The 21,641-nt window shown below is 39.7% G+C and overlaps 1 protein-coding gene across 7 annotated transcripts in view; it reads left to right on the top strand.

Moving 5' to 3' along the window:
* The window catches only part of PCDH17 (protocadherin 17), a 105,301-nt gene extending 86,386 nt beyond the window's left edge, over window positions 1-18,915 (top strand). For 3 of the 7 annotated variants that reach the window (XM_034758386.1, XM_034758387.1, XM_034758389.1), the window contains 2 exons: window positions 3,096-3,170; window positions 14,296-18,915. In XM_034758386.1, coding sequence (XP_034614277.1) covers window positions 3,096-3,170; window positions 14,296-14,978 — 758 coding nt within the window. In that variant the 3' untranslated portion in view covers window positions 14,979-18,915. Of the gene's footprint in view, window positions 1-3,095; window positions 3,171-14,295 lie in introns of those variants that run through there. The other 4 variants (XM_034758390.1, XM_034758388.1, XM_034758391.1 and 1 more) reach the window with 3 other exon arrangements.
* The last annotated feature ends 2,726 nt before the right edge of the window (window positions 18,916-21,641 follow it).

The raw sequence follows: 21,641 nt of genomic DNA, 5'->3' as shown, positions 1-21,641 counted from the left end.
AAGTTCAGCATGAAGACTCTAAAAGTCATCTTCAAACAGAATATCTTAGAGATTTTTTTTAATTATTATTGACTGTGAACCTGAAAAAAATCTAACTGTATCTCTCTGTGTTCCCAATAGTCTATGCCAAAGTTCTCATAGTTAGAAAGGCAGCTTTCAGACAAAGGGGCATCTTTATTTATTCTCTCTTGAATTATCTTGTAATGGAGCATCACCCAGGCAGAAAGCCAAGGATGATATTCTTGTGACACTCAAAATCATAGAAGAATGTGGATTCCTCATAAATTGGGATAAGTGAAAACTCCATCCAGGAAATCTCTGACTTGAAGGCACTAATAATACAATAAAACATAAAGTCAGCAATTGGCAAAATCATAGTCCATGGTGCCATTTAGTCAAACTGGTTATCCTGACCTAGGGCAAATCTCACATGAGGCATTTCCCTTTTTCCCCACCTTTCTACAAAAACATCTCTAAACCCATATACAAAGTTAGGTTTCCTCAGAGATCTCCAGCCTACTATGTGGCAAGGGAGAGGTTTGTGGTGATCTGATAGCTGAATCTTGGCAAGCGGAAGTAGCAGTGATGGCCTTCAGAAGGAGGAGTGGGAAAACATTCTGCTTCCAACAAGGATTAAGGGGATGAGGGGCCCGGGTCCCAGCCCAGGGCCCTAACAGTGGTGAAATGGTCCACCACTAGGTCAGTGAGTCTCTTCCTGCAACACGCTGACCTAGTATCAGGCCAAAGCCCAACCAGACTGCCATCTAGTTCTCATGGGCTACTTCCTACTTTCCCCTTGATTATACCTCCTTTCTATGGGTGTCCTCCATCTCCCTGCAGTAGGTGGACAGCAGCATCCCCAGCAGCTCCTCATCATCTTGGTCGACTGGCAGCTCTGTCTCCCTCAATGGCTCCAGCCCAACTGAGCTGTGGGACCTGCTTTTTATACTTCCACTTCTTGTCCCACCCCTCAGCTTCCGGCAGGGCAGGTGTGACCTTCCTAGCTCTAGAACCCAAGGGGCGGGTTGTGGTCTCTCCTTGTCAATCTCTGAGGGAGTCCACGCCTCCTTGTCATAGTCTACCATGTATAAAGGATTGAGTATCTATTGACAAACTTTAATGCATTGATCCTGCAATAGGCAAACTCATTCTCCCTCACAGAACCCTACTGACTTCAGTCTATCACAATCGAAGAGAAGTGATGACATACTCTGAATGACAGCAGGGCTGTTGAAACAGGTATATAAATGAGAGAGAGTCTTTCAGAAAGCCACCATATCACCAATGCCACATAGCAGTCAGATGTGTCCTTTAAAAATATCTGCCATCCCCAAACTTTTAAGATGGTGTATCTCGGCTTACAAAGCAAAAGGCTTCTCTTCTGGGTATAGATGTAAAGACTATGTTAAGCTAATTGATAGTTTACGAAAAATAGTTAATGTGGTAATATAAAGCTAATCACTGGTGCTTGGTTGTGTGTCAGTCAGGGATAGCAATGTTTGTTTATTTAAAAAAAATAAAAAAAATATTTGGTACATTCAGGAAGGATCAAGAGTGTGATCATGTTTTCATTACCTTTGTCTGTCCTCCCTCATTCTTTGCTTTTATTTCTCATAGTCACTTGTTGTCTCTTCTCTCTAACGAAATTGTAAATTCTTTGGAGCAGGGACTGGCTTTTACTATTTGTTTGTATGGTGTCCAGCACAATGGGGCCTTGATCTTGACTGGGCTCCTAAAGACTATCACAACAGATATGAACACAACATAGAAGATCATTTGAATTTTATGAATTATTGGTAAATAATTATACAAATTCAATTTAATTTCTGAACTAGAGGAATCCCATCTCATTGGAATAATGTTGATAAAATCCCATTGTATGATCTACAGACCTGCCTTTGACAAAGAATAGGAAAATGTGTTAGTCTGAAAATGTCCTTTCTAACAGATCCACAGATCTGTCCTATTAATTACTGCAGTCATATCTCTCTTCTTTTCCAGGAAACAGCTCTTGGGCTCTACAACAAGGAGTCACTATATTCACAGTTTAAATGCTAATAGTTTATCAGTTTAGGCTGATTGTTTAGGCAATGCAAACCACCAGCAAGTCTCCTGTTGGGGATTTCCTTAGGGTGGGGAATTCCTCAGCAAGCATAGAGCTGGCATAGCTGGCTCTTATGTCTTCCTCCCTGCAGCCCTGGCTCGGGGAGTATTTTGGTGGTGGGATCAGGGAGAGCCAGAGTGTGCTGTGCTCTGTCTATCTGCAGCTGCCATTTGGTCCAATGGTGAGCAAATTGGGGAGAGGGATAGCTCAGTGGTTTGAGCATTGGCCTGCTAAACCCAGGGTTATGAGTTCAATCCTTGAGGGGGCCACTTAGGGATCTCCAGCAAAATCAGTACTTGGTCCTGCTAGTGAAGGCAGGGGGCTGGACTCAATGACCTTTCAAGGTCCCTTCCAGTTCTAGGAGATGGGATATCTCCATTCAAAAAAAAAAAAAAATTAAAGCAGATTCTAGCTCCTCTCAGGGTTGGTATAGGGCCAGAGAACTAGGAAGCCAAAATTGGTTGCTGGTTTTCTACTTCTTTTTTTCCCTTTCTTGAGCTGTCCTGTGTGAAAGAGGGGATATATCCTTTTCTAAACACTTCTCTAGGCTCAGACAGAACCATTTGACCTCCTGTCCTGCTCACTTGGGGTTCTCAAACCCTGGTAGGGAAGCAGGTGCCATGGAGCATCCAGAAAGACTCTCTCTTCCCTTCCCTCTGATGCAGCAGATGGCCAGCTATCAGAGCTGTTCCTGGGGCTACATGAGAAACTGATGCCCTTGCCCCCACTGCAGAGTGGGAGGGCTGATTTAAGCTCTTCAACTGACAAATTACAGGATATGTCTCAGGAAACACATTATCAATTCTTATTAACGCCGTCACCCTCAAGCACAGTTTAGAGTCTCAAGGGCCACAAGTGGTGCCAGGACCACATGTTTTACCCCCCTCTGGTTTAGATAGTATTTTTCTACTGAGGAAGTGTTCACGTTGGTGGGCTTTGGGGAAGTGGAGCCTATCTCTGTCTGTGACTCACAGATCTGGTTTGCCTCCAGAACAGCAAGGCAGAGGCCAAAGACCCATTGTTGGGATCTGTGGACCAGCCCGCTGTGAGGAAGGAAAATTTTCAGGTAACAAGTATATTTTCTTATTTTTGCACTGCCTCTAAAAATATGTAAGACTGACACTAACTCTTTCATAGATTTCAAAGCAAATTTTAATGTACTGTATGTAATAATCCTCTCGGCCCTGCAATATTTTTGAAATGTTTATGGACTAACACAGCAGTGATGAACTAGGACTAAATCTACTGGCCCACCACCTTTTAATTGCCTTTCTAATATTTTATGCCATATCAATGTTAGAAATATCCTCCCCTTACCCTGTTTCCTGAAAAACTAGAGGGAAACTGTGTATAAGGGTAATAATCCTCAGGTGTTGATAGTTGTAATATCAGAAGAAAAGCCCACAAGAGTTAAGAGGTTTAAAAAAACGTGAATCCATTTTGGTTCTTCTGTCAATCATTATTCTAATCTAAGCTTTGCCTAACAGAAAGAAGCCTTTAAACAGACAAGCCAATATAAATATGCAGATTGCAAACAGCTCTGTTTAATAAATGCAAGCATGTGCAGAGAACTATTTGTTTACCTCTGCTTATTTATGTCAAAAGCAATTGTAATTAAACAGGAATCCAACCTCAGAAGTAGTACTTTAGTTGATTGTTCTCATCAGAAGTGTCATATAACCCTAGTGTTTAGGGCATGTCAGAGAAGCCATTATTTTTTGTCTCTAATAGATGCCTACTGATAAATAGTTCTTTCAGGTTACAACATTTTTGAATAAAGGTAATTGTCTCCCTCAAATTAAAAGTGAGACACAATTTCATATTAATTCTAGAAGGGTTTCTGATCGGATTACAGGAATTACTAGCTGTCGTTCTTAAGAGAGAGTTACTGATATCTCTTTTTGGAAAATATATACAGTTAAGTATACAACTATTTATACATATGTGTACATAAATATAGGCATTCAATGTTTAATATTTATGTCAAAATATTAAAATAGTATATAAAAGTTAGTGCATTCTATTGGTCTAAAGTAAATGCTGATTTTTCACTTTGCATAATTTTGTATGCAACTAGACTGAAAATGTGTGTGATTTCAAGAGCCCTGTAGTTATTTCATTTTTGAGTTCCACATATAACCATTTTCAGTAATGAATACACAAAACCAAGGGTCAAATGAGTTCAGCTTCCAGGAAAGTCAATGTGAACTTTGTGCATGCACCCAAAGGCAAATACCCCCTCCCCCCAATATGTAATAAAGCTCAGAAAACACATTCTTATTGTTCACTATGTAATGCAGTAGAAAAGAGAACATTTCACGAGCAAGAGGTGGACTATAATAGCATTATCATGCTTTAAGAACAGGTAGATATAAACTTTTGGGCCCAGTCCTGTAAACCCTTTCTCATTTGAATAGCCCTGCTCACAAGAGCGGTATCATTGACTTCAGCTGGACTGCATGCTACTAAGGATTTGTAGGATTGGATCTTTTTTTTCCCCTTTAGCATTTATAAAGGTGAATAAGGTAAAACAGGTAGATTAGAGTGTGGCAGTATCCAGAGAGGATAGGAAACGGGGTAAAATCTTGGCTCTATGAAAGTCAATGGCAAAACTTTCATTGATTTTGGTGGTGCCAGGTTTTCCCTCCAGTTGTCCAGGATATCAGCTGTTATTTGAAAGAAGAGGAAAAAGAATAAAGCATATTAATATGTAAGACTGATGAGCATATGCTAGTATCCACCAAGACTGTAACAACATATATATAACAAAATTATTGACATCTTAATTCACTGCCCATAAATGGTAGAAAAGTAAGTGTTCTTCCTTTACCCTTTCCAATATGTAAATGTAATATGTAGTTTTACAAAATCTATTTATCTACCTTATAGTCCTGTTACATGCCTATATGGTGATGCATAGCTACACATGCTAAATGCCACGAGAATGAAATTTTAGGCAAAGAATGCATGTGAGCTATCATTTAGCAAGTCAGCCAATATAAGGCATAATGGGCCAAATTCTGTTTGCCTCACTGAAGTGTGGTTTTGGGTATTGTGGTTTTGTTTTGTTTGATTTTATATAATTTCTTTTATGTAAGTGAAGTCAGCATACACACATAAACACACAAACGTGAGCATACACTATTACATTATGTACAGTAATTTGACACAAACTGTAGTGACCTGGAGATTATAAACATAGCATATAAGATGTTTCTTGGCAGTTGTTTTTTTATGTTTGGTCTTTTATTTTTAAAGTAATTTAAAATAGACATCTAAGAGCCAATTAAAGTGAAATAGTATTTGTGAAGTTAGGTTAGCTATACTGAATCATTGTTAGAAGCAAAAAACTTTAATTATATTAAATTCACCTCGCGATAATAAAGAAGACACTTAAGAATTAATGAGTCAAATTATAATTTCCCATTTTTTTAGCCATATGAAAGAAGTCAGCAATATGAACCCACTAATTAGTTATCATTGTAGTGCAGTGTATTTGTGATGTAAAGAGAACTATGGCACCATTTTTATTTTATTCTCTTTTATGAGGACAGTGAGGAAAGAGTAAGGAATAAGAGAAAGAACCACAGAAGTTCATCTTTCATTTTAAGGTTAGCTCAAATGACCATTTTTTGCATTGACTTTTATTGTAGCTTAAAACAGTATATCAGATGTAGCATATTTTTGCTCAAATATATATCTTATATTGTACAGTCTACATTTTGCCAGCATGACTTCATCCTGGGCTATCTTAGCTCTCTTTCTGCTACAGATTTCCAATCTAGGTGACTATCATTTGCCAGGTAGCTTGTTTCCTTTTCTTTCTATGGTTGATAATTTAGCAGGTTATTTTAGGATTGGTTCTCCCTAAAGTGCATACAGCACTTGGCTGATTGTTTACCCTTAAAGCTCCAGAGATTGAAGAAAGTCTCCAGGCTGCTGCTGTTTATTGTACACACTTGGACTGTTAAGGGTTTATTTTCAACAGGAGGTAGACGAGTAGAAATAAAGACCAACGGTGCATATCACCCTTCCAGTGCATCTTGCTGTACAATGCGGCATATGACCTATTTTATATATTTATTTTTACCTTTAAATTGATTCTGTTTTCTCATAAATACTAATTTGGCCCTTGGTGGTGATAGTTCACTTTGTGTTTATAGTTTCTGCTGCTAGTACAAAAGTGGCTGTTCGATTTTCTTCACTGTCTGCTAGCAGCAGCAGTCAAAATTACAGGCTAATGGTGAGGTGAGCAGCTTATAATGTATGATAATCAATAGTCCAAATCTGCTTCCTATGATGCGACATAAAAGAGTGAAGTAAAAAGCTACAGATTTTCAGCAATGTAATGCAAAAGCTCATGCACTGCTGGTGGTTTTCCCTTCAAGGTCAACTTGTATTTTTTTCCTCACAAAACTGTTCTCTTCTTTTTTTGCTTCATATTTAATTCAGTCAGTGCTAGGATGTCCAGGGAACAGAAATGGAAGGTTAGTCAATACTGCAAATATGAATGCAAGTATAAAAACAGCTTTAGCCAATTCAGGAAACTAGAGGGGAAAGATAAATATGATATATAAAGATAAGTATTCATTTTATTTAAAGGGATCGCCAAGTCTAATAGATCATAGATTTTTCTTTGTGTACTTTATTGATGAGGGACTGGTTACTCTGCGCTGGTTAGGCCTCAACTGGAGTATTGTGTCCAGTTCTGGGCACCGCATTTCAAGAAAGATGAGGAGAAATTGGAAAGGGTCCAGAGAAGAGTAACAAGAATGATTAAAGGTCTTGAGAACACGACCTATGAAGAAAGACTGAAAGAATTGGGTTTGTTTAGTTTGGAAAAGAGAAGACTGAGGGGGGAAATGATAGCAGTTTTCAGGTATCTGAAAGGGTGTCATAAGAAGGAGGGAGAAAACTTGTTCACCTTAGCCTCTAAGGATAGAACAAGAAACAATGGGCTGAAACTGCAGCAAGGGAGGTCTAGGTTGGACATTAGGAAAAAGTTCCTAACTGTCAGGGTGGTTAAACCCTGGAATAAATTGCTTAGGGAGGTTGTGGAATCTCCATCTCTGGAGATATTTAAGAGTAGGTTAGATAAATGTCTATCAGGGATGGTCTAGACAATATTTGGTCCTGCCATGAGGGCAGGGGACTGGACTCGATGACCTCTCGAGGTCCCTTCCAGTCGTAGAATCTATGAATCTATAAATAGCGTGTAATAGTTACACATATATGTATGTAAATACTTATATGTATGCACACACATATAATCATAAAGGTTGATAATTTCAAAGCTGACTAGGGAACTTAGCCACATAACTCATTTGAAGTTTACATAACTCCCGTTAAGTTCACTAGTCGGCTTTGAAAATCTCAAACATAGGGTTTTTTTTTTATACATGACAAATACAGCCCTGTATAGATACAAAATTTGTAGGGCTTTAGATATAAAATTTGGATCCACATCCATCCCCAATCAACAAAAATGATTTGCATCTGCGGATGCGAATATCTGCAGATAAAAAGTGGATATCCACGAATTTGCAGGGCTTCAGTTACAGACAGAGTGTACAGTGATACCTATAGTTAACAGAATGCCCAGTGAGACCTATAGTTAACGTTTCATAAGTGTTCCATTTTATTTTCAGTCTTATTATATATTTGGTCTTTTATCTTTGAATGGTTTGTTCTCAGTCCCAAGGACTACTGTTTTTAAAAAAATAAGTAAAACCGGTTCAGCCATTTTTGAGAATGGGAGGCAATGAAAAAAAATACAACTTCCACATATGAAAATTCTCAATTCCCATTCTCAAAAATGGCTGAAACATTATTACTTTTTAAAAAAAGTAATCCTTAGACAGAACAAAACAGCCAGATTTCAACCCAAGAGTTAAAAGACCAAACAAATTATAAGACTGAAAATATTGTTTAGATTGGAACACTTATGGAATGTTAACTATAGGTAAGGCTGTGAGGTTGTCCTGGAGGTCATGGAAGTCATGGATTCCGTGACTTTCTGTGACCTCCGTGACTTCTCCAGCAGCTGGTGCGGCTGACCCCAGGGCTGCCCAAGCAGTTGGGGCTGCCCCGTGGCCAGCCTCACCAACTGCTGCTGGGGAAATCTAGGGCCCCCATGCCTCCCAGCAGCAGCAAGAGTTTGAGTGTGGGAAGGTGCTCAGGGCTGGAATTTGGGGTGCAGTATGGGGTGAGGGCTCTGGGCAGCGCTTACCTGGGGGGGCTCCCTGAAAGCGGTGACATCCCCCTGTCTTGGCTCCTAAGTGGAGGCTTGGCCAAGGGACTCTGCGCACTACCTCCGCCTGCAGGTACTGCCCCAGCAGCTCGCATTGGCCGCTGTTCCAGCCAATGGGAGATGTGGAGCTGGCGCTCTGGGCGGAGGCAGCGCATAGAACTTCCTGTCTACACCTCCACCTAGGAGCTGAGGGAGGGGGATGTTGCTGCTTCCGGGGAGGCGTGGAGCCAGGTAGACAGCCTGCCAGCCCTGCCAACTGTCCCTTCCAACTGTGCCCCCCAGCACCAGTGGGGGTCCCGGGCTGCATGCCGTCCCCCCCCACCACCCACCCCTTTAAGATTTAGTAAGAGGTATATAGTACAAGTCGTGGACAGGTCACAGGCTATGAATTTTTGTTTACTGCCCATGACCTGTCCATGACTTTTACTAAAAATATCTGTGACTAAAACGTAGCCTTAACTTTAGGTCTTGCTGTGAGCATTTTAGTTTTAAAAACTTGAAATTTAGCAGGAATATAATTTCTTCTTTGTAGATGTGCATTTTAGTGGTTTCACAAAAGTTGGCTATGATATGTTAAAGTTATAAGTGTCTTAAAATAGTTGGCAAATATGCACTGATTTTTTAAAATATGACCAACTATCAGTGTCTGCCAGTCTTCTATCGTCTCTGTGCACATGTTCATATGTTAAGAAAGTTCAGAGAGAGAGCTGCCTTTTTCCATATGAGTGAAAGTGTGTAAGAAGGGACATAGGACCTACCTGCTTTAATAGAATGATTGAAGGTACATAGGAAAGTGTAGAGAACTCCTGCATCTTTGATTGTGTGGTAGAGAGTGTTCTGCCGTAGCTGCCTAGAAAATATTGTATAGGATGGCAATTTTTTGTATGGAATTGGCCAGGCTTTTTTAAGATGAGAAACTACATTAAAAGAATATTAAGGTTGCAATGTGAAACACTGAGAAGTCAGGAAATGAATGACTTGTGGAGGAAATCCCTTAAGATGGCCATAAAAACCTTTGTACCATACTGTCCTGCATCTGTGTATTCCACATATTTAACAAGAAAAGTTTAGAAATGTTTTAGATAGATTTTAAAAAGAGCTATTCTACTTTTCATAATGCTCTGCCTATAAAGCCAGAAAGAGAGTTAGAATGACTCTAGCCTTGTGGTTAGGGGATTTAGCTGTGATGGGGGGGGGAGTTGGATACTTGAGTTTCACTCCTTCTTCTAATGAATATTTATTTTTTATACAAAATAAAACAGTGTTAATAGAAGATAATAAGAGAGCCCAACTCTAGAATATCCTATAGCCTGGTGATTGGAGCACTCACCTGTAATTGGGGAAGGAAGAGTCTAACAAGTTCAAATCCCTACCAGATGGGACAGAGTAAGGACTTGAAGAAAGGTATCCCACAGCCCAGATTTTTCTTTGACTTTGAAGAAAACATTTAATTCAACCCAAAATGAAGTTTTATTTTGTTTTCAGTTTTTTGTTTCACCTAAAAACCAAATAGCTTTTATTTTGACGTGAAACTTTTTTTTTTTTCAGTTTGGCCAGCAAACCAAAAAAAATGGTTATTCACACATGTCATTCTATCTGTTACTGGTCTAAGATGAGCAATTGTTTGACCTAACCCTGACTGACATAATTTTGAGAGACATATGCCATTGTTTGGGATGAAAAATAAAAGAATATTCTCTAGCACAGTGGTTCTCAGACTTTAGCAACCCAAGACCCCCATTTTGATTTAATTTTTTTTGCAGATCCTATGACCCCTGCTCATCCTCAGGCCCAGCCCCCCATTCCACCCCTTCTCCCAAGGCCTCACCCCTGCTCCACCTCTTTCCGCCTTCTTCTTCTTCCCCACCCCTGAGCGCACCCCGTCCCTGCTTCTCTCCCTCCTTCCCAGCGCCTCCTGCACGTCACTGAACAGCTGTTCCCCGGCATTCAGGAGGCACTGGGAGGGTGAGGGAGGAGTTGATCAGCAGGGGCAGTGGCCCCGGACATGAATCCGCCTCCTCCCCTGAGCACACCCCATCCCCGCTCCTCCCCCTCCTTCCCAGTGCCTCCTGCGCGCCGCTGAATAGCTGTTCCCAGGCGTACAGAAGGCACTGGTAGGGAGGAGACGAATTGAGAGAGGGAGGAGGAGGAGTTGATCAGCGAGACTGGCGGCCCCAGACATAATTCCGCCCCCTCCCCCAGCATCCCCCATCTCTGCTCCTTCCCAGCATCTCCTGCATGCCGTTGAACAGCTGGGAGGGGGAAGAATTGAGGGAGGGAGAGGGAGGAGTTGATCAGTGGGACTGGCAGACCCTCTGGAGGACCCTCGCTGTTTGAGAAACGATGCTCTAGCAGGTTGATGGAAGTTTTATTTTGTTTGGTTTGTTTTGGGATTTTTTCTCTTTTTTTGGTCAGCCATTTATTTTTCATTTGGTTCTTTTGAAGCTGCTCAGGGGGTTGCAATTTTCAAGCAGTTCTGATAGAGATAGACTAATTGGTGAAATGCAGGTGTAAGAGAAATGTAATTTATTTGTGTGGCTCTGCATTTTTATCACCAAGCAATTGTCACCACGTATTTTATGAGTATGTGTGTGTGTGTGTGTGTGTGTGTGTATGGGCACTAGTGTCATCTCATTAATACAGGGTGAAAACAGGCATCACAAACTTCAACCCCAGTCTTTAAGCTCTTTCCAGCCCTCTCTTGGTATGCTCTCTTCATTTTCTTCTTAAACTCCCTGCTTTTCACCATCTTTACTTTACGCCATTCCCCATACACTAAGAAGAGTGTCCAACTTCTTGTTCTCCAGAGATCCTCTACTAATTTCTTCCATAAATCCTTCCTGCTATGTTCTGTTCCTCAAGAATTTCTCACACTCTCTTCCCCCTATAGCAGTTTACTCTGTCTCATATTTGTTTCTTTTGTCAGTCTTAGATTTTAAGCTCTTTGGGGTCAGGAACATGTGTAGAGCACTGCATGAATTCGCAGTACTCTGTAAATGATTATTAATAATATATCTAGGTTAACTCTCTCACCATGAATTAAATTACTTCACTATAAAGTGATGTAGCACAGCATTAATTAAACTTAGCTCAAGCTTCAGTCATATGTCTGATTTTTTTGAAGTGTAAATGATTAATGCTGTTTTATAGTATTTGATTCTGCTAGATGCCTCTCTGTGTTTTTATCTGTGTGTGGATTTGTGTAGTTTGTGTGTATATATTTAATACATAGAGATGTGTGTTCTAAGTTTATTAAATAGTTATTGTCTGATCCTGATAGGTGCAGTTCACCTCCAGTACACTTTGACATTAAGTCAGTAAGAGTTACAGGTGCTCAGCATTTTTCAGGATCAAGACCTTCTGTGTGTGTGTGTGTGTGTGTGTGTGTGTGTGTGTGTGTGTGTGTGTGTGTGCACGCGCACATACATATATCAGGATCTCAATCTTTTTAGTTCAACTGGAATTCCAAATCTAAACATTTTTATGGCTACCAAATTCTTAAAAAAACCATAATGATTTGGAGGCCTGTCTGCTACTTTAGAGGGTGGAAATTCTTAGCAGCTGAGGAACAGTGTACAGAAAACCCAGGACTCAAGACATCTGAGACTTACTCTCTCAGTATTGGCTGGAGAGTACTGAGAATATGGGCAGTAGTTCCTCTTACAATCAAGAATCCCTTAATTAGGGATTCAAAGGGTATTTCTGAAATTTTCTAGCCTCCTGACATAGAGCTGGAGTCATTCACACAGTGGAGTTCGGGGGTGAAGAATGAAAGTCCAGAAATAATTGGTTTGGCTCAAAATGACCAACCAAAATACATTTTTAAGCAGAAAGGGATAGGTTCTCCAGAGGATTTAGGGCAGTGGTTTTCAACCTATTTTTCATGCTGCCCACGATGTGTTACCTGGGCCGTAGGTTGAGAACCACAGCGCTCTCCCTCCCCTCAAACCCCCCCATACAAACCCCTATGCCCAGCGCCTCCCACCTAGAGACCTCTCCACAGAGTGGGGCCAGGAGCAGAGCCCTGGGTGGGGTACTGGGCAGCAGGGACCCCGGATCTCGCCACGCGGGCTCGGCAGCATTTAGCACACAGCTGGGCCGTAGCTGTGTGCCAATTGGACCGCATGCGGGCCACAGCTTGGGGACCTGATTTAGGGTCTAAGTCTGACATTTAGTCACCATTGAGATACTCAAAACCACCGCTCACCTGCCGCCCACCTCTGTAGGTGCCTGAATTTCCATCATTACAGTCCCCTAGGGCACCTACATTTCTGCCAGGGAGCATGCACACAGCTGTCCCATTCTAGGCACCTATTTCATGCTGAAGCCCCAGCAGGATGCTCAAACTAGGTGTTCCCCTGCTGTGGAATCCAATCCAGTAGGCATTCTCAGAGAACACCTGAATCCACACAAAACAGCTGCTGATGGTGCCCTTTAGCTTTTAGCCCACTGGTTAAAACACTCAGTTGGGATGTGGTAGATCCAATTCAATTCTTCATTCTGTCTTATATGGAGACGGGATCTCAACGTAGTTCTTCCCTCTCCCAATAGAGTGCCCTAACCACTATGCTAGGGTGTAATCTGAGGTAGGCTTCTCTCAGTCTGTCCTGTTGGAGCTTTGCTGCTTTGTATAATTAACTATAGAGTCATTCTCTCTCTCTCTCATTGTCTCTCCCAATGTATATTTAAGTAATTATACACAGCTCAACAGGAGAGACTGAAAGAAACCTGTCCCAGAATAAGTCATAGCCCAATAGTTAAGGTAATCTCCTGAGACGGGGAAGACACAAGTTCCTTATTTGCATCAGGCAGTGGGGAAAATTGAATGTGGGTCTCTCACATCCTGGTTAAGTGCTCTAACCAGTGGGCTGAAAGATATAAGGGGACCACAGCCAGCACCTATTTCTCTTTTACCTATGCACTGTATAGGGAGCCTAGGTGCCTAACTCGGGGCTGTGGATTCCTCTGAGCAGTAAGGTGCCTAAAAGTTAGGTGTGGTACCATGTTAGTCCCTCCATTAATCTAGCTCAAAGTTCTTATGTATGCCTTTGAACTGAATTGTAGGACCAGAAATTTCCACATTTAGTCTTTAAAAATGCAGTGAACAAAAAAGCTTTATTTAGCTATATTCCATTATCTCTTTGATAAAATAGAAATATAAAAATCCTGACTGAAAGCATTATCAATTCAAATAGTGTGTCAAGGCTTATCATTCTTCCAAATTGTATGTATTGAGCAAATCCATTTTCACGTACTTTCACCAAAACAAAAAAGGAGGAAACTGATTACATGATCCATTCTCATGTCTAATAAAATAGCAGTATGCATTTTTGACAAGCTTATACTGAACCATACAGATGGAAAATTCCAGTTCTCTATTCTCAGCAGGAAAAGCTGGCTTTTTAAGGAAATCTTTTTATTTCATGACTGTCACCAAGCATAGCAATTACAAACAAAATGGAGGTGACAAAAATGAAAACTCAGCTAGCTGATTTCTATGAAGTGTTTGTATTTCCAGAGAGCTAGTCATTGCTCAGTTATTTGATTTGAAAAATTAATCCTGATAATGCCTTTTGAGTTCCTTAAGTACTGTTCACTATTTTTCTAGGATGCGTTCTACAGAACAAAGACTAAAAGATTTCTACAGCAGATTAGTTTACAGATGAAGCTCAGTTCTACTGAGAATGATTCTCTAATGACCCCTTTTTATTTCCTTTGGGCTATGTGAATGCTTTAATAGTGAGAGAATAGAGTTAAGTAAATATATTGTCTCAACCAGTTAGTTTATGCAGTCCTCCTGAAATGTTTTAATTATTGCTTTTTTCCATAATTAAGAAATCAGAGGTCAGGCAAGCCAAACTGAGAGCTGATCATAGCTTCTGTATTAGTTTAAAGGAACCCCTAATAACATGAGTTGTTGTTTTTCTCATTTGCTTTACAGAACAAGAAGAGTGTGTTAATTGCACAGATGAATGCAGAGTGCTCGGTCATTCTGACAGGTGTTGGATGCCACAGTTCCCTACAACCAATCAGGCTGAAAATGCAGATTATCGCACAAATCTCTTTGTACCCACAGTTGAAGCTAACGTTGAGACTGAGACTTATGAAACTGTGAATCCCACTGGGAAAAAGACTTTTTGTACATTTGGGAAAGACAAGCGAGAGCACACTATTCTCATTGCCAATGTTAAACCTTATTTAAAAGCCAAACGTGCCCTGAGTCCTCTTCTTCAGGAGGTTCCCTCAGCATCGAGCAGCCCAACCAAGACATGCATTGAGCCTTGCACCTCAACAAAAGGACCACTGGATGGTTGTGAAGTGAAATCAGGAGCCTTGGCTGAACCAAGCAGCCAGTACTTGTCAACTGACAGTCAGTATCTATCACCTAGTAAACAGTCAAGAGACGCTCCATTCATTGCATCAGATCAGATGGCTAGGGTCTTTGCAGATGTACATTCCCGAGTGAGCCGAGACTCAAGTGAGATGGACTCTGTTCTGGAGCAGTTAGACCGTTCAAATCGGGATCTAGGGAGAGAGTCAGTGGACGCAGAGGAAGTTGTGAGAGAAATTGACAAGCTTTTACAGGACTGTCGTGGAAGTGACCCTGTAGCTGTGAGGAAGTGAAAAAAAAAAGTGTAGGCTGGCACTTACTTGCCTCTTCTGCTTATTTGGAAAAAAATAAAAGATCGCCCCTGGTTATAACAGTTTTACAGGGATGAAGGAAGACCAATGCTGCTTTAAGGCTTTTAGTGAACGTCTGAAGTGCCCACAAGTATGTTCTTTTCACTGCTCTTTCTTTTTCACATAAAATACTGGTTTCATTTTGACCAAACTTTCATTAGGACAGTGTGAAGTACATTAAGAACCAAGAGAAAGAAGGAAAGACAGTGCCATTTTGACAATCTGATAGGAAGGTATGAGAAATGAGGAATAGAACTACGTCTGATATTTTAAGACTGTCCTCAATAGTTGATGCTGACTTTACTGTTTACCTATAAACCCCATGAAAAGCAGGGTTGAATCATTCTGATCTGTGGTGGATTTCCAGCAGTCACCACAGGCTTCTACTGAAAGTCCTAACAAAGATTTTGTAGTAGTCCAAGCTACACCAAACATTAACATTCATTTGTGGTAAACGTTTCTGTATAAAGTTATCTGCCACAAAAAATGAAACAAAAACACAAACAAAAATCATTCCAGATCATTATTCAAAAAACATATTCTGGTCATTAGTAACACAACTCATATCATATTAAAGTTAAATGTAAAATGATATAGTCCATTTTGTCCTGCACACACATAAGCTAATTCACTTGATAAAAAGAAAAAAAAGGTTTTAATGCCTATTTAGCATTTTAGTGTCCGACAAAAATATAAATAGTTAGCACTAAGTTAGAAACAAACCTGAGGTATAATACGAGTTCGCAAAAATAGTTACCTTTGAAGGGTAATACATGAAACAAAATAACATTATTAACACTTTTTTATTAATTTGTGGACACTAAAATAGCTCAGGAAAGTGAAAATGTCTTAGACATCTACACAAATTACATGACCATTTAAATGTGCAAATGTAAGAAGATTCAATGTGTTTACATCAAATGACATATTTTTATTGATTTATTGCAGATTCAGTGCATATGAGCCAAATTGTTGAGTGTATAAGAGCTATATTGTGTATTTTATTAAATTAATATATAGTTGTGTTGCAAAAATATTTGGGCTTATATTGTAAATGGCAAGTGTTGCCTCAGTAGCTGTCAAACTCTATGAGTTTTGTTTTCTCCTGCTTCCTTTTCCCCATGGAGTGTGGGAAGCACTGCCTCAGAGCAAAGTCTCTTGTTTAATGTATGGTCTACAAAGTACTTCAGTACATAATCTGTTCAGAATGTGTTTGAGTGAGCTGATGGAGCTAACTGAACAGCCTACAAATACAACTATCAGTCATGGTTGTGTGCAAGTCCTTCTATTGCAAACCCATGTTTAATAACAAAAATTACACTTGAACCAACACCTGAAACCTCCTTGTTTTTTTCAAAGCACATATGCAAACAGTCTGTTTAGGTAACACATTCTTGGTTGAAATCACAATTGATCCTAATATTTAATGTTTTATGCTACTGTTAAGTTCATAGAGTATAAAAATGTGTCAGAGCCTGTGTGGTACAAGCGCTGTTTTTTCTGGTTTCTTGGAAAGTGCTATGGTTTACAAAGGTTCTGGGTGCGGGCTGCTTATTTTGTATTTGTTTTTTTTAAACTATTATTTTAAGTTGCGTTGTTATCGTCTTGTTGGAATAATTTGCAAGAGAATCTCTCTCTCTCTCCCCCGCTCCAACCCCCATCCCCCTATTTAACTTCAACCCTTCTTTACGGTGTTTGGCAAACTTCAAAATTGCTTCCAGATGAAAGTTGAAAAAAATACACATTTAAATATTTGCTTAAAATGAAACTCGCACAAGCACAAGAAGCAGCAGAGGAAAAGTTTAGACTAACATTTTCCTCTGGGTATTTTAAATATTCTCTATGACATAGCACCATGAAACACAGTTATAGAAAACTGTGGATCTGGATTACACTAAATTTAAACGGTCATATCTTTAAATGTATTTAAAAGAGTGAATTCAGTTCAGGTTGGCCATTTCAGATCCCACATGGCCATACTTAAATAATATTCATCAGTTCAAGAAACAAAGTTGACCAACACCTGGCTGTGATGTTGTGTATTCCGTGAAAAAGGTGTTCTCATCTAGTCAGTCCTACAATGAATTGTCTTTGGTTCTTGAAAACCAGCCATTCCAAAAGTTTGCTCTCAGCTTCCATTGTACAGAAAGTCTACAATCATATGTAAACAAAGGATATTGTACATGTTTTATCAAGCTACTCTCCATATTTTGGACAATTTGTGTATCTAAAATGTGTTGTTGTCTGTGTTCTACAGTATTATTTTGCCAGGAGATTCAAAGTTGATTTTGCTTGATAGCTAAAATTCCAGAGAGGATCCCTTTTTATTTTATCTGTCTTTTACCCTTATTTCCATGGTGCCCATCACTTTAGTTTATGAGCACCAAGCTTTTAGTTCAGCCAGTGAAATCCATTATTCAGCTAAACCTAAATCAGTATGTAAATGTAGTCAAGTGACGGAGGCTTCTGTATTTTATAAACAATTTTAACACTCAGAAACCAATTGTACAATTCATTGTATGTGTCTGAAGACATAAAAACACAACATTCTGAGAAAGGGCTGTGCCAGTGTAAAAGAAATTTACCTTAAGGCTCTCTGTCACTAGTGATTTACTAGCTTGAGCTGTTTAACACATTATCTGTATTTAGTAGTGATTATTTATTTACCAGTCTGAGGTAATTCGGAATTCATGACTCACAGCTTTATAGCTGAGTTTAGCAAATCTTGCTTTTATTTAATTTGTCCAGCAACTGCCTTGTGTTGTAGAACTCTGGCATACTGCTTCCAATGAGGCTATCCCAGAATATGATATCTGCTTCATCATTTAGGAGTCACCTGCCACTGCTGTTGATACATCATGATCAACTGATAAAGTTTATATGGGGGGAGGTTTTGAGGGTTAAGTTAGCATCTGTGTGATTAATTGAAGGAAATACCACACATGGGAGAAGTAAAATATAACTGTCTATCCCTCAACTTTCCTGGAAACAACCCAGCAATTAAAACTAAAGCCCATGGATTATTTCTTGCATTTTTGCGTACATAAGGCAGATTTTAAAAGTGACTTTTTATATTAAATGAAAACTTCCACCAGACAATTGTAAAAATAATTATAGTTACAAGGGGAAATCCATTAAACGACTAATAAAGGCATGAAATATGAGTGGAGAGGAATGGATGTCTATGCCACTTGTATATTAACCTAAGCAAATAATAGAGTAACATTTCCTGTGATTTCATAAAATGTTGACCAACCAAATCATAAACAACTGAATTCAAAATCAGTTAGAAAATTTACCATTTTCTAGGCCTGTCCAGCAGAAGAGAACTTCTCTTGAAATGTGATTTGTCATTAGTGCACACAGGAGATTGTCCATTTAGAAATATGACCATTAAAAAGTCATACAGATCCTAGTGATGGAGCTCAATGCTTTATTCAAACTAGCTTTCCAGCTGTTTGTTGCCTAATGGAGTAGAAATGCTGAGGTCAACAAGTAGTCTGAAGTCTGGCATATTATACGCCCACTCATTATTGTCTAATTACATTCTTTTGACATCAGGCAGCATTTATCAGTGCATTAATTCAAATGGGAGTTTTGGCTATCAAGATTTGTTGATTTGAAGTGTAATTGAATGAAACCTGATTAAGGTCTTGACTTCTCTGGCCCCATTGTTCCACAGGTTGGCAGTTCACATTTATCAACCCTTGTCTCCCCATATGGCTAAGAGCTACACCAAGTGGCTGGTGAACAACACTAAAAAAACCAAACAAAAGCAGCATACATTGTATGGATTATCTCAACTGCTATTGTTTAATGGCTGTGTTTAATGTGACCTATCTGGAAAATGAGGACTACGAATAAAAAGCAATTACTAATAGTGGTGTTGCCTGCTCTTGCATTCATTAACAGAAAAGAAATGTGTTAAACACTGCATACCACAGGGAGCCTGATGGTAATTACTTTGGAAAAGCAACTTGTGGCAATGCGGCTGTTACAGCTAGTTAACAGTTTGCCAAAAAAATGACAGTTCCTGCTTCATTTATTAGAAATGTGTAACCGTTTTCTCTCAACAGGAAAGTGGTGAAGACTTTTCATCAAGCTGGGTAGGGTTATCTTTTAAGCAGCTGATGTGATGAAGCCCTACAGGCTATTATTACAACAGTATAGAGCTTCAGTAATAGGACTTTACTATACTGGTTTACTACACTGAAGTGAACTCACCAGAAGTATTATAAATGAGGGTCTCAGTTCTCAAAGGCTGTCAGCCTAGCAAGAAAGATCAAATCACTGCTCAAGTGTACATGTGGAAAAATAATCCAGAAGATGTAGGGTTTTGGTTTTTTGTTTTTGTTTTTTTAATCTTTCTCAATGTCCTGGGTAACAGAGGTAAGTAATCTCTATTCATATTCTGCTGTAAGCAACATGACAAAGCAATGGGGGAAAATGTTACTAAGTATTAAGTCTTGCTGCTTGAGTTGTTGACAAAATATAAAATCCTAACTAGCCTGTAACTTATTCATTTTTTGCATCAAGATGAATTCACCACATGATGTGCCAAAGGGCTTTTTTAAAAGTGCTCTAATTTGATGTCTTCTGTGGTTACCCATGTGGCATAATGATAATAGGTTGATATATGTGGAGCTCTGGGGGAGTTTCTTCCACGGATTTTCAGCCAACAAGAGAATAGTGTTTGCTTTTGACAGATTCATATTTAGATCATTCAGGATACTGCAGGTATTAGGGAGATATTTTTAAATACCCAACTTCTAGCTCACTGTTATTCTAGCATGGTCTTTTGTCCTTTTCGGTTCTGTATTACCAGAGGCTGATCTTTACAGTCCTACAGGAAAGATGGCTATTCACTCATTTGATATCTTCTATAACTCTATTATGCAGAAATAAAACCATCCTGCATCTAATTAGCTGACTACCCTGGACACAGAAAACCCCTATTGTGTTCTTCTCTGCTTTCTGCTGCATATGTTTGTCTTCCCACAGGCTCCATTCCAAAATCCAGCAAGCCCTGTCTATGCAGAATCCTGCCAGAATGTACCTTATGCTCCTGAAGTCCTTGTTTGACGTGGGGATGTTTGCTGTCTTGCTGTCATGAACTCTGCATAATTCAGAGCTTGGCTGGGTACATACTGTATGTAGAACAAAAAGGAATAAACCATCCCAGCTTCCCTTTACCCCAGAATACAGAGTCATTGATTTCTCATTTGGAAAGTGGCCAGTCTGTTGCATAAAGATTGTTAGATCTCCACTAGGCCAATCACATATAGCTGCTTCAGGGTGTTCACTCATGGGACAAATATCCTGTTCTCAACCCTTATATGTCTGAGACAAGAAAGCAGCTGAAAGTATATTTCTTCACTTAGTTCTATGTCCCTACAGGCAGAATTTCACTGACAGTAATGGGGAGATGGCCCTATGCAGTACATGTGTAGCCTGACTTGTAAAAGGTCAGCTTAGTATCAGTAGTGCACACAGAAATGGATCAGGAAGTTAATGAGCCATCTTTAAGCCTTTTGAGTCACATTTTCCAGGATGCTTGTGGTGTCAGAGGGATACATAGGAAGCACAATATCGCCCTTTGTTCATTGCTTCTGATTACTAATGTGACCCCGCTCACTATATGTTAAATTCAAGATTAAGAGAAATGTTTCCCTTAATGGTTAGGAGACAGTCTTTTCTTTCTTTCTTAATAGATGCTGGAATCAATCTGTGGTGTCTGTTTTTGTTTTAAAATAAAAGTACTGCTTATAGGCATGCATCTTTTCTACAGGTATTTTAGAGCAGATATGATTGGGGTTTTTTTTATTCACACAAAAATGTAATATGTCCACGAAGACTTTTCTATTTTCCCTGATAAGGACACGAACCACAGGTAGATCTTACAGCGTGGCCTGGCAGTCTACAAATTTGGGCTCTTGCTAACCTGTGGAGAAAGGGAGCAGTCAAGGACCCTCACTATTTAGCAAGGAGATTATCAGCTAAAGTGCCTCTGCTGCCATTGATGCATCTGATGAAGTGGTTTATATCCCACAAAAGTTTATGCCCAAATACATTTGTTAGTCTCTAAGGCATCACAAGGACTCCTCGTTGTTTTTACTGATACAGACTAACACGGCTACCCCTCTGAAATCTGCTGCCACTCTCATCACAAGGAGAGAGGCAATCTGTGACTTATCCAAGACATTCAAGCTTTTTAGGTTAAAACCAGCAGCATAATTTGCACCTGGAAATGAATTGGAAGCCAGTGCAGATGAAGCACGTTTTTAACATGCTTTCAAGAAGAAACATTCCTTAACGAATCCAGTCACATTCTGTGCTAGTCTAAAGGCTTATCTACGTGTTGCATTAGTCTGCACCAGAAGGGTGTAAATTCTAGGATGCACTAGCATGTTGCGTACTAACTGGCCTACGTGGACCCTAGTGGCACGCACCCATAGTGTGCGTTAATGTAGTCCTGTTTGAAATGGAACTACATTAGCACACTGGGAACTTTTATTGCACATCAGCAGGGTGCACAGGGGCAAGTTAGTGCATGATGTGCTAACACACTAGAATTTATAACCCTCTTTTGTGGACTAATGCACCATG

This window comes from Trachemys scripta, chromosome 1, assembly GCF_013100865.1.
Source record: "Trachemys scripta elegans isolate TJP31775 chromosome 1, CAS_Tse_1.0, whole genome shotgun sequence".
Classification (NCBI taxonomy): Eukaryota; Metazoa; Chordata; order Testudines; family Emydidae; genus Trachemys; species Trachemys scripta.
Note: the sequence above shows the minus strand (reverse complement) of the source record. Positions and strands in the feature narration are given on the sequence as shown.